The sequence below is a fragment of the Scyliorhinus canicula genome, chromosome 7 (genome assembly GCF_902713615.1).
Source record: "Scyliorhinus canicula chromosome 7, sScyCan1.1, whole genome shotgun sequence".
NCBI lineage: Eukaryota > Metazoa > Chordata > Chondrichthyes > Carcharhiniformes > Scyliorhinidae > Scyliorhinus > Scyliorhinus canicula.
In genome coordinates this window covers 168,707,706-168,725,799 of record NC_052152.1, presented here as the reverse complement: position 1 = coordinate 168,725,799, position 18,094 = coordinate 168,707,706, and the positions used below count along the sequence as shown (strand labels likewise).

At 42.7% G+C, this 18,094-nt stretch overlaps 1 protein-coding gene across 6 annotated transcripts in view; it reads left to right on the top strand.

Moving 5' to 3' along the window:
• LOC119969528 (extracellular sulfatase Sulf-2-like) overlaps nucleotides 1–18,094 on the top strand; it is a 433,021-nt gene that overhangs the window by 343,052 nt on the left and 71,875 nt on the right. For all 6 annotated transcript variants that reach the window (XM_038803237.1, XM_038803240.1, XM_038803243.1 and 3 more), the window contains 3 exons: nucleotides 4,715–4,865; nucleotides 13,371–13,546; nucleotides 16,603–16,731. In XM_038803237.1, the coding sequence (XP_038659165.1) occupies nucleotides 4,715–4,865; nucleotides 13,371–13,546; nucleotides 16,603–16,731 (456 nt within the window). The remainder of the gene's footprint in view (nucleotides 1–4,714; nucleotides 4,866–13,370; nucleotides 13,547–16,602; nucleotides 16,732–18,094) is intronic.

Here is an 18,094-nt window from a genome sequence, read left to right as displayed (position 1 = left end):
GGTTACTGCCAATCGAAAATCCATGCATGGATGCGTTCCGATTTAATAGGACTGTCCTGCTTATAATGCTGAGACACTTTACTAAAAGCTCATGTTTGTGTTTGGAACAAAAGTGCTTTTGCTACATCTGCGAGCACAGTCAATGTTGCACATGCAGGCAAACAGATTTGTTGAACATACTACCTGCTGGGGAGATGAGGAAAGTGACGGGTGGTAGGAAGAAGCAGTTTATACTGGCAGGCATCCATTTGTTTCAATCTGTACCAGTGTTAGATTTACCATTGAGATGGGCCTTGTTTATGCCAGTGCCAAGTTGGAATTCATTCTGATGATGTATACTTTTTGGTTGCTGAATTTCTTCTCTGAAGGCATTCAGCTAAAGTATAGTTTTATGAGTGCCACAGACACATTTGACTATTGTTATGAAGCCCAGAGAGTGAGTTTCAGCAAGTTATCCCAACAATAGATTAAGATTATTGAACAAAAACATGACGCAGCTTGTCTGTGCCAACCCATGTACATTTTAGCTGGGGTTTGGTGTTTTGCTAAAGAAGTGAAGAAGCTGGCCAAAGTTCCGAGGTTCAGGCAATGGTCACTGCTGCGACTATAGCTAATCCCCAAAGAAGAGGCTGTGCATACTGGACTGAAGATAAACTTGGATCAACAGAGCCTGGCTGGCAGGCCCCAGCAAGAGGAGGACGGACGGGGTGGAGGGCTGGGTTTCAGAGGTCGAAGGGTGGGGGGGGGGGGGGGGGGGGGGGGGAGGGGTTTAAATGAGAGAGTTGACATTAAGCAGGGAAGATCTCTCTGAGGGGCACAGGAGAACTCCAAAGGAATCCCCCACACCCAAACACAGCATTATCCAGGAAAACTGCTGGGCTACTTGCTTGGCATGGGCCTCCCCCAGCCAAAAGTAAAAGAGTAGGCCCAAGGGTGGGTGGGCCTCATGATGTCTCCACACTCCCTTCCCCTTCTGGGAGATAGATTAGGGGCAGGGGAGGAAGGTGACAAGCAAATTACGCACTGAATTTTAAACGTGCATTGTTGATTGAAGTTGCTATCTGATTTGCACATGAATGCCATTAGCCTTACTATTGTTTTCATGGTAAAACCTGACCCAGTTTAAATTAACCCAGAAGTCCCATTTGGACAAAATATTATAATTCGAATAAGACAAAAAGGGTTTCCATTGCTGGAGGTTGATAAGCAAAAGACATTTTGGAGTCATTATTGACCATACTTCAAAAATATTCTGTCATTGCGGGACCATTATTAATTTTTTTTTAAACCGTATGCATTGGATTACAAGATATCAAAGTTATTTTGAAAATGCACAGATCAATGATGGGCCCAACTGGGATTTACTGACCAACCCGCCGCGTGTTTTTTGGCGAAGGCCCGCTAGCAGGATTTTCTGGTCCGCCATTGTCAGTGGAATTTCCTGTTGATTGCACCTCTCGTCGCCTGGAAACCCATGCACCACCATTGGGAGTGGAAAATCCCACTGGTGTGAACAGCCACTAAATCCCACCCCATGTTTACTGGAGAAAAACTGAAAGGGGCATGACACTGATTTCCATAATAATGAAATGTACAGATAAAGAGAGATTCAACAAGCTGTTTCGCCTGAACCATAAGCATGGTAAAAACAAAGAAAATGCACAAGACCTCGAGCAAGTATTCCGAAATTATGGACAGGTTTTATGGCCCCACCCACCCGACACGGTAGTCCAGTCTTACAGAAGGCAATTTAATTGGCCCACCTCCTTCATCGGTGGGAGACATGCCGTGGTGGGATTGTAACATTCTGACATATAGTTGCTTTACCCTTAGAGGAGAGTTGTTGAGGAACAATCTGAGGAGATAGGCGATGGGAAAGTTGGAAAGACTGGGTTTGTTTCCACCGGCATACAGAAGGTTGAGTGATAACTTTAGTGAAGTGTATAAGATCCTGAACAGACTTGAGAAGATGGATGTGGAAAAGGTGTTCCCTCTTGTGGGTAAGTCCAGAACGAGGGGGCACTGCTTTAAAGTTAGGGGGTCACCCAGTTATGACAGAGATGAGGAGAAATTATTTCTCTGAGGGTTGTGCGGCTTTGGAACCCTCTGCCTCAGAAGTCAGTCGGGGCAGGATCATTCAATATTTTAAAGATGGAAATAGATTGATTCTGAATCTAATGTTATCAAAGGTAGATGGGAATGTGGAATTTGAAACACAAACAGATCAGCCATGATCTTGTTGAATGGTGGAACAGGCTGGGGGGGGCCGAATGGCCTACTCCTGCTCCTATTTCATATATTCATATAGCCGATAATTTGACCTCAACGGACACTTTTTTAAAAGAAGCTAGATTGATATGTTTTCAGTAAAAAGTTGTAATGCTAGATATTAACAATGATCAGTAATCCTCTAGACATGTGGACAAGAAGTGATGTTTCATTAAAGTAGCATTTCAGTAAGAGGTGTGAAAGGGAGTCTCTGCTTAAATAATTAGATATTGACTTTTGGTGGAAAAGAATTGATGGATGAATATATTCTCTCAGTCTAGATTTCCTTTTGTGCTCTTTACTTCATTATTTAGTATGTTTTAGAGTAACCTTAACGTGGTTCTGCTTTTTAGAATATCTTAGTTAATATCCTTTGATGTTATAAAGACATGTATTGATCCTGCCTTATTGTGTGTCAGAAACCGGAGTTAATTTTCAATATGCTGTCACATAGCTGTCTGTCTTTGTCAGAGCTGTACTCCTGTTATAGTAAATCACTGAAACTGATAATTTCTTTACACTTAATCGAATGTTTCATAAGCACATTTATTCACAAATATCAATCATCAGAATGCAGCATTCTCTAGTCTGATACAGATACAGCATTCTATCTGTTTATCTATAGCTACTATAAATTGCTATTCCCCTACATTTATATCACAATATCTGTTCCTCTCTGCCTAACTAACTATTTCACCATCCATTTACGTATCTCACTATCTAACTGCATGTTTAACTATATACCACATCTCTTTATATACCTAAGCATCTCTCGGGCCGGGATCTACCATTTGCGGCATGCCCGAAAAGCAGCATGGTGGGTCGCTTTGAGTGCCGGGAAACACCTAGCTAATCACGGGCTACGGGTCTCTGACCCCATTCAGTAGATCGCGCCATCTATGATTGTCCATGTGAATATCCATTTGAATGCTGAACTATCCCAGCTCTGAGTAAAATCGTGCCTGAAAAGGGCAGCACGATGGCGCAGTGGTTAGCACTGGGAATACGGCGCTGAGGACCTGGGTTTGAATTCCGGCCCTGGGTCACTGTTCGTGTGGAGTTTGCACATTCTCCCCGTGTCTGTGTGGGTTTCAACCCCACAACCCAAAGATGTGCAGTTTAGGTGGATTGGCACTAAATTGCCCCTTAATTGAGAAAAAAAAATTGGGTACTCTAAATTTATATATTTTTTCAAATATCGTGCCTGAAAAACTAATTGATCAATCAAAGTTAGACCAAATATTATACTTGAAACACATTAAAGGGAAATCTAAGGCTTGATTTTAACCCTCTGCTCCCCAACCTCTTCAAATGGGAAGAATGGAGCAGGCACATGGCTAACCTGACAGCAGGGTGTGTTCATAGCATGTTTCCAATCCTACCCCCACCATAACCTCACACCACCACCATCTTAACATGCCTGAATTTAGCCAGGGGAAGATTTTGCATCCCAGAGAAGCTCGGGTATAATTTAAATGGTGGTCTTGTCTCAAACTCTGAAGTTGGCTCAAAACTATTTCCATTTTTCATTGCCAGCACCTGACCCCATTAACTTGTCACCCTCACCTGCTAGTGGACATCGATCTTTTTAGTTTTAGAGTCAGGTGAGCTGTCCTACAGGTCCTGTATTCCCGATTCCTGCCCTACGTTTATATTGGGACTCTCGTCTTAAACTGGATGGGTAGAATTTTACCTTTCATATGCAGGGTGAAATGAGCGAACACTTACAAATGCCTAGGCTAATTAGGGGTGGACATGATGGATTTGTAAAAGGCTAGGCGTGGGAGACAGTTGTTGAATTTTTTGCAGCATATTCCAGAGGAAATATGTAAAGGCAATTCCGTTGATGGTAGAAATATGCATTTTCAGAATGCACATAAAAGATGTTGAAAAGTGAGGCATATGGTGTAAAAGAACTGTAACTTAATAGTCAGAGCGAATCCTAGAACACAGACAAGCAGTAGGCTTAGATGAATGTATTTGAATTGGCAGGATGTAAATAATGGTGTCCCATTGAGATTTGTGCTAGAACCTCTGTTATTCTCTATTTATGTAAATAATTTAGGCATAGACACAGGTTTCCTGATGACACTCAGTTAGTTGTCATGGTAAACAGTAAAGAAATAAAGCAAGCAAATGCAGCTAGGGAGCGGACATGTTAGCAGAGTAGGCAGCACATTTAGTTCACTGGACTGCAAAGAAATATATACGTTTCATTTTGGGGATAGCACAGTGAAGTGGGCAGGAGAGCAAATTCTAAATGTGAAGAAAGTGAAGCACCAAAAATCGAGAGGTGCAAATACAGTGACCTTAAAAATGGGAGTGCCGGGATTAAAGGTGATCACAACGGCAAGGAATCTAGTAACCTATCTCTATCTATCTACTTATCTAATCCCAGTCAGTAGGAATCTTTATGATCAATTATTTTTTTTAATTAAATCTGCAGCACCCCCAGTTATAATTATGCACCCAATCCGGACAAGCACTGGATCATGCGATATACTGGCCCAATGAAACCCATCCACATGGAATTCACTAACATGCTACAGAGGAAGCGGCTGCAAACTTTAATGTCCGTGGATGAATCAATGGAAAAGGTACGTTTACAGGATAATTACAATGCATTAATATTGAAGCATTTTTATTTTTGACCACGCAGGTATTCTGAAAATTACCAACTCAAATAATATAGGTATTAATTGTCTTTACTGACCCTGTCGCTGTTATGACACAAGATAGATTGTTGCACCATTATATATTATATAAGGTATAACAGTGTGAAAGCAAGCTTCCTATTAAAACTGATGCAAAAGTAAATCAAGTGACTCATTGTGTAACATTTCTTCCCCAGTATGGGATCATCTACTTGCTAGTCTACCCAGCATTTCATTGCTTAACCGAATCATTCTACAAATGGAACTGGCAATCTTCAGAGAAGCAATATTGTTAGTTCAATGGGTATGTTGGGAGCTGAGTTTCCTTTCAGCAAGTTTACCTGAGTAATCTCCACTCTCACCAAACATTTTAAACAAGCATTTTGCCTGATGACTCATTTTCGGGGGAAAAAAAAATCGTCCAACGTAGAAGAGTACTGCTGAGACAAATCATTCCAATAAGAGGTTCTGCTTATAAGTAGCAGGTATTTAGGGCACTTTGCACTGTTGTCACCACTTTACTAAGCATCATCATAGGGCCAGCTCCTTTTTTGCACAGAGCGGCACTAATCCTATCCCCACCGTGATGTATTCGCATGAGGTAGAGCAAGAACAAAAATAATTGTGGTTGGCATTATCAAATGCGAGAGGGATAATGTTCAGTTGGATGTAGATCAAGTAAACCCCCCCTAATGTAGCAGCAACCATAATATTACTCCTATTTTAAGAAGCATTCACCTTCTAGGCCAAGAAAAGTGGCCCGATTTTTGTTGACAGTGCAGTTTCCAGCAGAAATCTCATGAATTGCTGGACCAATGGATTCAGCATTGATGCTGGCAAATTTTCAGGGCCAACTTAATTGAACTATCTGAGGCAAGCACCCGATGGTATCGCAGTATTGTACGTTCCCATTGATGGAGTGTGGGAAAGGGCTGCTGCTACAGGATTCCAATGCCTGCCACAACCTAAGCGACCAGACAAAAACTCCAACTGTCATCATATGGCAATCTCCTCTCGGAGTTGCTGACAGATGCTGTGCACCTGAAACCCAGACTGTCTGTTCTCTATATCTGCTGATTGACCTGCTGTGTGCTTTTAGATTTATTGTTTTTGTTTTTTGACTTAATTGGTTTGCAATGTATTTGGAAACTTAATGTAATAATCAGTTGCTTTTATAAACATTGTTTGCTGAGTATGCCCATCTGTGCTGCCAATGTGACTTATCTTAACAAGTGAATGGTGCCATCAGCAAAAAACGCAAAAAAATACTTTTGTAAGCATATTCATTCAGAATTTGTTTCCTGAAAATAAACATTCAATGATACAAACAAATGAGCTTTCACTGGAATCTGCCAATACTACTCTTGACTAATTATAAAGGATTGGGGTTAAATTTTATATCCCCTGAATGGGGATATGATGGGGATATGATGCTGCGTGCATCAACAGCAGGATTGTGAATGGCTAGCATCAATTAAAGTCAGCCTGCAATTCTTAAAGTAGCCTGCACCTTTTAATGAGGAGATATATTGCGGCTGGAGTTGGGCTGGCAGTTACACAGAAAGTGACCTGCATCTGGGAAACATTGAAGATTGGTACAACATGGGAGCAGCATGGGTGACGAAGGAGCAATGTCCCATATCTACAAGGGAATATGAGATCCACCAGACACATTCAGAAGTCAGCAGGAGCAAATAGCTGTGGAGATCATGCTGGGAGTCGAGCTCTGAGCACCTGGATGCAGTGTTGCATGAACGTCAATGACCTCATACAACTAGTTCAAGTCAGTGGATGTACTTTCAAATCCTACCAATAGCCTCAGACTTGAGTACTTTCACAGTGCACTGGCACACCCCCACAGCCTACGCACGCACATCCCACGCATGCACAGCTCACACTATATAGCCCTCGCACACACACCACCTATTCAACCATGATAGCCATGAAACCCAAACAGATTGTATAACACTGACTGTCACACTTCCTTCTCACTTGCAATACAAGGTGGCGCACAGCTGGAAGCATCAGAAGCTTACCAGAGGTAGACAGGAATGTCTACATGTTCTAAAATACATGGAGGAGACAATACACGCCATTATTGCTGTAGCCATCACCTAGACTGAGGTCAGTGGCAAGGCAGAAAACCATGAAGGCAACAATATTCTCATATTTATCCTTCTTTTAAAATCCGCCTCTTCTCATTTTATACTCCTCAATTATATGCCTTCAGCTTTTCCTATCGAAAGAATGGAACCCAGCCCTTTCCAGATAGCTTAAATTTCCAATCCTGGCTACATCCTTGTAAAGCTGTTCTGGATCTTCTCCAGTGTGATCACATCGTTCCTGTGTTGTGTAGTTGGGGAGGGCAAATAAAGCATGGGAATACACAATAGATGGTAGGACACTGAGGTGTCAAGTGGGAGGTGCATGTCCAGAGATCCCTGAAGGTAGAAGGACATAGATAAGGTGGTTAAGGAGGCACAAATGGGATGCTTTCCTGTATTCTATTCCTCAAGGAATAATATAAGAGGAGGGAGCATGTGCTGAAATGATACCAAACATAAGCTACATTGATGCTACATTAGGGGGGGGTTACTTGATCTACATCCAACTGAACATTATCCCTCTCGCATTTGTTAATGCCAACCACAATTATTTTTGTTCTTGCTCTACCTCGTGCAAATACATCACGGTGGGGATAGGATTAGTGCCGCTCTGTGCAAAAAAGGAGCTGGCCCTATGATGATGCTTAGTAAAGTGGTGACAACAGTGCAAAGTGCTCTAAATACCTGCTACTTACAGGCAGAACCTCTTATTGGAATGATTTGTCTCAGCAGTACTGTTCTATGTTGGATAATTTGTTGCAGAACTCTATGCAGTACACTAGCTTTCATTTCAGCACATGCTCCCTCCTCTTATATTATTCGTTGAGGAATAGAATACAGGAAAGCATCTCATTTGTGCCTCCTTAACCACCTTATCTATGTCCTTCTACCTTCAGGGATCTCTGGACATGCACCTCCCAGTTGACACTTCAGTATCCTACCATCTATTATTCCCATGCTTTATTTGCCCTCCCCAACTACACATTCATTTTTTTCATCGGATGTGAGCATCACTGGCAAGGCCAGCATTTGTTTCCCATCCCTAATTGCCTTTGAGAATGTGGTGATGAGCTGCCACCTTGAATCACTGCAGTGCATTTGGTACCGATACCCTCACAGTGCTGTTAGGGAGGGAGTTCCAGGATTTTGGTCCAGTGACAGTAAAGGAAAACAATATAGTTCCTAGTTAGGATGGTGTGTGGCTTGGAGAGGGATTTGGAGGTTGCGGTGTTCCCATGCATCTGCTATTATTGTTTTTCTAGGTGATAGAGGTTGCGGGTGGGTTTAGATGGTGCTACCAAAGAAACTGTTTTGAGTTATTGGAGTGCATCTTGTAGGTGGTACACACTGCTGCCAATGTGTATTAGTGCTGGAGGGAGTAAAGGTTTCAATTAGTGGATGGGGTGTCAATCAAGTGAGCTACTTTGTCCTGATGGTGTGGAGCTTCCTGAATGTTGTTGGCGTTGCACTCACCCAAGCAAGTGAAGAGTATTCCGTCACCTGCCTCATACCTTGTATGGAGGAAATGCTTTGGGGGGGGGAGGAGGTGGGTTAGCTCACATTACTTCAGAGTGATATTATTTTGCCACTTTTCTAACCAGTCTATTGATATCATCCAGCATTCTGCAATCTTCTTCCTTACTATCAACCACAGACCAATTTACAGTATACAAACTTCTGAAGCATGCCCCTACATTTAAGTCTAAATCAATAATAAGCACCATGAAAAGAGGGGGCCTACTATAGTTCATCGTTCGAGGCAAAGACCATTGTCATTTAGCGTGTTTGGTGAAGTTTTGGTGGGTACATGGATAACTGCTAAGGCCAAGGTTCTGCTGAAAATAGGACAGAAAATCATGGATGAGTGAGTTGCGGAAAAATTGCTGGCTAGGGATTTCTTCTTGTATTTTCTCTCTGCCTCATTTTTGAAAGAAATTGCATCGTTTTTTACTTGGTTGCGCTTGGTTCAGCAATCCTGGGCAAGATTCACCCAGGACTTAGTCAATATCAAAACTCTTAATTGCAGTCTTCAGAATGTCCTTTTAGTGCTTCCTTTGACCAACATGAGAGTGAACCCCAAACTCAAACCGTCCATAGAAGAATTACTTTGGTAAGTGAATTTCAGGCACTCTGGCTATATGACCAACCCAACTCAGTTGTGAATGTCTCGTTATAATAATAATAATCGCTAATTGTCACAAGTAGGCTTCAATGAAGATACTGTGAAACGTCCCTAGTCGCCACATTCTGGCGCCTGTACGGGGAGGCCAGTATGGGAATTGTTTAGTCCACTGTGCTAAACCAGCCCCTATGATGTGGATGTTTGACATGTTAGCTCCGCTGAGCTCCTCAGTGTCTGGGAATAAAGAGGATTAAGACTGCCTACCAAACAGAATGTCTATGGAGTAATAGTCTTGCCCACTCTGTGCATGAAAGGCTTGAACTGTGCACCAGCATCATGCTAAGATGCTCAATCACTTTCCCGTGAGCTTCTTTCAGAAGCTTCTGATAGCAGAACAAAACACCAGACACTAAGGTGTTTACCGAAGCTGGAATCAGTTTTTCAGACAGGAAAACATTAATGCCCTTTGGCAAGTGGATCCAACTTACCACTTTCCCTTGCATTTCTTGGGCTTTTAGGTTTCTGACCAGTCTGCCATCTAGGACCCTGTGAAATGTTTTGATAAAATCCAGGTAGACTACCTCAAATGCAGTACCCTCTCCGACACTCTGTATCCTTCTCAAAAGATTCAGTCTAGTTAACCAGACATGACCTTCCCTTTATACATCAATGCTGACTGCTCTCCCCATCTGTGTTCTCCTCCTTGTTCTACCCCTCAGCTGCTCACCACACAGTCGGTTGCTGTATGTGGCTGTGACCCCTGTGATGGTGAGTTTATACAGCATGTAGCAGACCACCATTAGTTTTAACACTCATTCAGTTGAGTCCTGCAAGGATGCTCCAGAGAAGTTCTGGCAGCATTTTAATGGACTGTGCTATTTCAATTTACAAAGCAGCATGGTTGCATTGTGCTGTACATGCATGCCAGAGCCATCAGCCATATCATCAGTAGCTAGCCCTTTCACCTAACAGCTCTCTGGTTTGCCCTGCTGGCTCGGGTGCAACAGCCACAGCGGACTGAAAAGTGAAGACATTACAATTGTTGCCAGGATTCTAAGCATTGATCTGGATGATTGTTTGTCTATGGCCACTCACAAGTTGGATGTTGAGGGAGTAAAATCTCTTTTGCTGTCGTACAGGGCAGACCTGCAGTGCCTTCAAAATGATGTGCTTGCAGTGTTTGGCATTCTGTTATATGCGGAAACCTGCAATCGTAGTGAAGTTGTATACTCATTCTGCCTGCTTCTCTTTGGCAATCAACAATGAAATATAGTTTGTCCTTACTGAGTAGAGTCTCGGTTATCTCACTTATGCAATAGTTGAATGCAAATTTCAAGATGTTGCAAATATCACGAGCTGTGGCCTGGAAGAAGCCAGGACACAAAAATATGCATGGCCATGGTCGTTTTCATAGTCACAATTACATTTTTGCTCTGATGGTAACTGCAGTAGGTTCGACTTTCACTCAGAATGTCCAAAATGAGACACCATCATTTTCATAAATGTTTTCCTGAAGAGATTTAGTTAGGATATTTGCTCCCTGAACAGCCTGGATAGATATGGCCTCTTGAGAGCCTTTCCTCCCTCCTCCTTCCTCTTCCAAAGCTTGACTTACTCTATATGACCTCTGTTAATTCTCTAAGCCATGCAGTGTTCCAAGCAGATTCTTACTAATAAGTCCATGTCTAGGAGAAATTGGTTTGTGCAGAAATCTTGATTCAGCAACAACACCTTGAGCACATGTCACATCACACTTTTGTAGGCTTTTAGAACTTGAAACAACTACAGAAAGTAAACACTTGTCAAATCTAAATTTTCAAAAGAAGTCAACCAGCAACTGCGCTGCAAGTATTTATTGAGGCCATTAAATGTGGCAGTTTCTTCTTGCTGCTGTATGCATGACTAGCTGTGTGTTGTTAAAGAGAGGGTAATAGCTGGAGTGTTGAGCTGGTGTGAAATCAACAATGCACATTCATTGATGTCATGATCTACCTGCTCATTCCCAAGGGTCCACATGTGCATGGATGCCATTTTGGAGCTCGAAGGGCACTTGACGCACCAATAAAACAGGCTCAAATGCTTCCAACCTCTCACACCTAAAAGCTAATCTCTGATAGTAGGTTATTACCATGAGTGCATTTTAGGTTTCTTCTATTTAATGAAGCTCATAAATCTCTATTGGCATTATGGTAAATCAAAAGATACTTATTTTCATAGGGCCAGAAATATTATTCTATGCAACATACCTGCTGCTAGCATTGAGCTGTGCGAGACCTGACTTGTCCCTTCAAGGACATTTGAGTCTAATTGGTGTAAGTAGGCACATCCTGATGTCAATTATAAGCTAATTGCTGTTACCGGACAAGTGTATTTGTACATGTGGTGATGCACCCAGCATTGCACACAGGAGCAGATAATAATGACTTGAACATCCCATGATAAAACTAACCAAAGGGCCAATCCTCTCCAAGGTTTACTGAGAAGAACAGAGATGAGAGCTTCAGTGGTCCAGAAATGAACCAAGAATTGCTGGTCTCTCACAAGCAGTTGTGAGAGGTATTGGAAGTTCTGCCAAGGAGTTTCATCACTATAGCTAAAAGCATGAAGGAGTCTGTTATCAGCATGTGTGATATCATCTCTCATGATATCATTCCTCTGCATTCTATCTTGGAAGGTATGGCACCTCGCAGAGTTCCCCACCAACAGAATTCCATGACTGGTCCCTTTATAGTTCTGGATGCTCAGATGGTTACTGTAGTATCCCGTACGGAACCTAAGGGGCGGGAATGCCTGTCTTCCCAGTGCTCCTTATGGAGTATGAGCTCCCCCGCTTAGGAGCAGGGTATCTCATTAATCACCGTGTAAAAGGTCGGCCAGTAACCCGATGGGGATCTATTGGGTCGTCTACATATTGCTCCAGTTTCTTATTTTACTCGGTGTGGACTCCCCGTGTCCTTATTAAAGTTACCATGCCATCGTTGGGCGCAAACCCAAACTTTGGGAGGTAGAGGCCCACCTTGGACAGATTGCTGGAGCAAGTTGATAGGTAGTTCTAAGGAGTCAGTCATTTTCTGCTGTCTTCCCTCATGTAGATCATTAATGATCTCCAATTCTATTGGAATGGCAGTGGTACGGCAGAATTGGCAGATACTGACCCCTCTCATCATATCAGCATGCTTGTTCCATCGCCACAGCATTGACCAGTATCCAGTACACTACCAGCAGGTCAGTGAGAACTGACTGCCTCATCACAAGGTGAAATTCAACAGTCTGCATGCAGCCAAATCTCTGGGGCCACCCAGGAGTTACAAGCCACAGATGTGCACTAGCAGTCTTCCATTATCTCAGCTGAAGCCAGGGTTAGCACCTTGGTGGGGTAGAGTGAATGTTTTAAGAAAAGCCCTACAGTTCAGGATATCAAGAGATTTTAGTTCAATTTTAAGTCTGTAAATAAATGCAGCACTTTTATCCCGGAGTTTGGTGTTTGGTCTCTCTTCATTGCAACTAGTTAGTCTACACTGGCAGAATGTCACTCTTACAAAATTTAATCCAGAAGGAAGGGAATGGTGAAGGACAAAATAAATGCAAAATGCTGCAGATACTGGAGATCTGAAATTAAAACAGAAAATGCCGGATGAACTCTGCAGGTCTGGCAGCATCTGTGGTGCGAGAGAGATACACAGTTAACATTTCAAGTCCATTGGGGCTGGTTTAGCACAATAGGCCAAATAGCTGGCTTGTAAAGCAGACCAAGGCCAGTAGCGCGTGTTCAATTCCCGTACCAGCCTCCCTGAACAGGTGCCGGAATGTGGCGACTAGGGGCTTTTCACAGTGACTTCATTTGAAGCCTACTTGTGACAATAAGCGATTTTCATTTCATTTCATATGACCCTCATTTCTGTAGAAGGGTCATATGAGCTCGAAAAATTAACTGTCTCTCTCTTCAAGGACTGTGAATGCAGCAATGCTTCTTGCTGCTATTTAGGTGAGTAAATTGAACAGGTCAGTGGAAGCGCTGATTGATTCACTGCTCCTTGGACTTCATAAAACAGGCCAAACTAGTATAGTTAAAAGGAAACAAAATATTTGAAAGAAATAAAGGATACATTTGAGCAAAGTAGAGTAACAATGTATATGTAACAGCACCTCGAAAAAGATGGTGTAGAAGAAGTTAAATTGTACATTATTTCCACTAACTAAGTGTTTACATTGACCTTTCAGCTCTATAACATGCTTGTTGAAACAGGAGAAGTGGACAATACATACATCATTTATACAGCAGACCATGGCTATCACATCGGACAGTTTGGCCTTGTGAAAGGAAAATCAATGCCATATGAAATTGACATCCGAGTTCCATTTTTCATGCGTGGTCCAACTGTGGAGCCTGGATCAATGTAAGATATTATTATTGTATCTGTATATCAGTTGGAGCAAATCTTGGAAGTAAAGTCCATCAGTTGGACAGTAGAAGCTCCTTCAAGTGTTCACTTTTGAAAAATCTCCTTTGTTCACAGCAACCAATTGATTCAAGTACACAATGACTTCTGCTGGTAACAGTGGCTTGGGGTTTGTCGAGCCAACAGGGGACTCTCTAACCAATCAGAGAACCAACAGGGAACCCCCGTCAATTCTGTGTAGCAGGCCTGACAGAATCATGTGCCACCCTGCCCAGAGCCTGACCGCCCAGGGGTCCCTAATGGCCTGGATCACCCCCCCCCCCCCCTCCCCGCAGGTACCATTAAGCTGGTCCATGTTTGTGTGGACCAGTTCTAAATGGCATCATGGCATGTCTCGCTGGATCTTGCCCAGCAAGAGTGAGATCCAGATTATAACGCCTCATGAGATCTCGTTTTGAACATCTCAAATCTCGCAAGCGGCCTCCCGCAAGACTCAACGGCCTTGTATCACCAAGTTGGACACGACAAAGCCATTAAATCACGGCGTAAACTTAATCCGAGTTGCATAGCACAACAATAATAGAAACCATTCAACAATGATACAATTTTATGGATTTACTGAAACTGAAATGAAATCAGAACTACTGATCTTCCTGTTGCTGGGTTATTAAAGGATCACTGTGGCTCCCTTCAAAACTCAGGGAAGTACAGCGCCGCTCCCGATAGCTCCAGGGAAATACTCAGGGAGTCCGGTAATAATAGCTTTATTGAAAATCTGGAGACAGTTTCACCAACACTTCGGGTTGGGGGCAGGGTCAAGGGAAATGCCGATTCGGGGGGAACCACAGATTTGAGCCAGGGAGGTGGGATGGAAGTTTTCGGAAATGGGAAGAGAAGGGGATTAAGACGCTAAAATATTTGTTTCTTCGGGGTCGGTTTGCAGGATTGAGGGAGCTGGAAGCGAAGTATGGGCTGGAGCAGGGAGAAGTGTTTAGATACATGCAGGTTCGGGATTTTGCCAGGAAGGAGATACTGAGCTTCCCGGAGGAACCGGCCTACACATTGCTGGAGGAGGTGCTGACGACAGGGGGACTGGAGAAGGGGGCAGTGTCAGCAGTGTACGGAGCTATTTTGGAAGACGATAAGGCACCACTGGAAGGGATCAAAGCAAAGTGGGAGGAAGAGCTGGGAGAGGTTATAGAGGAGGGGATCTGGTATGAGGTGCTCCGGAGAGTGAATGCCTCCACCTTATGTGCGAGGTTGGGGCTGATACAGCTGAAGGTGGTATATAGAGCGCACCTCATGAGGGCGAGGATGAACCAATTTTTTGAAGGAGTAGAAGATGTGTGTGAGTGTTGCGGGTGGGGGGGGGGGGGGGGGCCTAATCAATTTCAAATGTTTTGGTCCTGTCCAAAGCTAGGGGAGTACTGGACGGAGGTTTTTTAGGGTAATTTCCAAGGTGGTGCACGTGAAACTAGACCCGGGTCCCTGGGAGGCCATATTCGGGGTGTCGGACCAGCCAGGGTTGGAAACGGGTGCGGAGGCAGATATCATAGCGTTCGCCTCGTTGATCGCCCGAAGGCGGATCCTGCTGGGATGGAGAGCAGCCTCTCCGTCCTGTGCCCTGGCGTGGCTGGGGAACCTGTTGGAGTACTTGACCCTTGAGAAGGTTAAGTTCAAACTGAGGGGAAGCTCGGAGGGGTTCTACAATTCATGGGCACTATTTATTAGGCACTTTCAAGAACTGGATAACATCGAACTTTATTTGGGGGGGGGTGGGTGGGAGGGTTGGGGGGGAGGGGGCCGTGTGTATTAAGGATGACTATGGGTAATCCCTGATTCCTTTTTATAATTTGTTTATGTAAACATGCGGGCTGATGTTTGGGGGTTGGTGGGAGGATGGGATCATTGTTATTGTTATGGGGCTTGACATATTTGTTGCTGATTATTGTTTATTGTTGGTGGGTGTAAACTCGGGAGAAAATGTGAAAAAGGAGAATAAAAATATTTTTTTTAAACTCGGGGAAGTAGATGAACAGTGGTCAGCCCACCCCCCTTGAGATTGAAGATAGATAATGTGTGAAGTAAGCTTTTTGGACTGGTCCTGTACAGGATGTTAAGTTTAAATAATTTCTGACGAACATAATAAGTCACTTTTTTTTAATAAAACAAATTGCTGCGAAGAACTAGTGTTAGTAAATGTGGAAACTCACTCGCCCCTAATAGTATGAGGATGAAATATTTCTGCCATTAACTACTTATAGAAAAATGTTTCTGGTACAGTGGAAACCCGCCATCAGAACAAACATCAACCCTTTAGTTCATAACAAAATTATCAAATAATTTAGAGTTATCCCAATTACAGTAGTTTCTGTGAAATGGCCATCAGTAAATGCTTGAGAAAAAGCTAAACGTATATAGAGGGAAGACAAATGCAGGAGGTTAAAATTGATTATAATGATTTTAGCTCATTTTCATGGGGACTATGCGTTTCCCCAGAAGCTTAGCAGCTGACCCATACAGTCCAGGGAAGCTTCAGCTTTAACCCCAATCAGTTCTTAGATCTTCAGAGCCGTGGTATTGGGGTGCTTCAATTGGTCATGTTACTTCTGTGTCAAGGGGAAAATGTGAAACAACATTTCCCCCCTCAATTGGCCGTTATATCGAGTGTGCACGCATGGCCAGGATCAGATGGGCTCATCAACCGAAACTGCAAAGCTCAAGTGGTTCAGAGTAACCACTTGAATTCAAATACTGTGACAATGTCTCAACTTCTCTCCTACTCTTACTAAATAGATTCAATTTCAGTGTTAATCGTTCAAATTTGAATTTGCTGGTGACTTTCCAGAGATATCCTATTTCATTGTGCTGTGCTATAGGCTAAAGAAGTGGAGATTGCAGCATTGTAATTTCTTGAGAGAATCTTACTTATTTAATCTCATGCTTCCTATAAGCAACTTTAGCTGTTCCAACAGGTTATTCTGAACCTTATGAATATTGGAGCACAACAATCCGTGCCAAACTGTAAAGTATTTTTTGTTCTTTATTCCCAGCGTTCCTCAACTTGTTCTGAACATCGACCTCGCCCCAACAATTTTAGACATTGCAGGCCTAGACATTCCAGCTGACATGGATGGCAAATCCATTCTGAAACTTCTAGACACTGAAAAAACTGTCAACAGGTAAGAGGACAACAGTTTTATCCTTGAATATTGCTGAAAAAGAGACATGTTGAAGCTTTTCGTCTTGTACTAGTCTGGACACTTCACAAGAATATCCGTAGAAGGGGAAAACAACAATTTATACTGTATGAGTTTATTGGTTGGCAAGTGGACTCTGATTGGTAGACGCATTGCCATGGAGAATACACTAGTTGATAGTGAATGACAAATAACTGCCAAACATTGTTTGAAAGTTAAACCAGCCAATTTGACCCTGATTGGTCAAGGCTTTGCCCTGGGAATAAACCAGCGAATGGTTGTCACTTATTTTGTTTAGCTGAAATAAGCACAAAGTGCTTACATGTTTTTAATTTCTGCAGAGTGTCTGGTGTATTAATACATGTAGTTTTATACTTGCAAAGAAAGCCAAATTCTGCTTCAATATGTAGGATTATGAGATTTTTAATCGCAGTTTTCAATCATGTTCTGGGTCTGTTTATTATTAAAGCCATTAGGGTATAGTAACTGGCTGGATTAATTAAATTCAATTTTACGATTTGGAACTACTAGATTTGCCAGGATTGTTCCTTTGTTCCAGGGATCCCATTGAACAGTTCGGTTCACTTTGCCAGGGCAAGCTCAAACTCATGAATCTGAACTTTATAAAGATTTGCGGTTAATATTGAATTATTGCCTTTGTTGTTATATCCGACAAACATTTGATCAGCAAGAAAAGTTAATGAAAACTTGACCAAAGGCAGAATATTTACCAGACAGCCATAAGAATTTATGTTTTTGAATACATAGGCATCAAACTTCAATCATAGCTATTCCATTCAATCATTGTTAATATAGTAGGGGAATGAACTAACAAGAAGAGCTGTATAAAGTAAACTGTATACAGTCTATGCATTGTTCAGGACATGTAAAATAGCTTATAAACAGAATTTTGTACTAAGCATTGGTTATTGAAACTGTTGGAGTTCCATTTGTATTGAAAGCAATGAATGCAAAACTCATGGAATTTCTATATTCAATGGCTGTTTAGTAGCAATTGCTTTATGGTCAGATGATGGTTAACAATCTAGCTCCATTGGCCTCTGCATCAACCATCTATTTTGAGGGGGTGGTAAATTTCCTGTTTTTCAGAGTTATCGGGCAGGATTTAACGACCAACCCGCCGCGTGTTTTTCGGCGGTGGAGGTGGCCTGCCAGCGGGAATTACTGGTCCCATCATTGTCAACGGGATTTCCTGTTGACTAAACACCTTTCGCCGAGGAACCCGTGTGCCGTCGGTGAGACCAGAATATCCCACCGGTGTGTGTGAACAGCCGGTTAATCCCGGCCACTGTTTCCATGATTCTGGAGCTGGATTCTCCAGTAG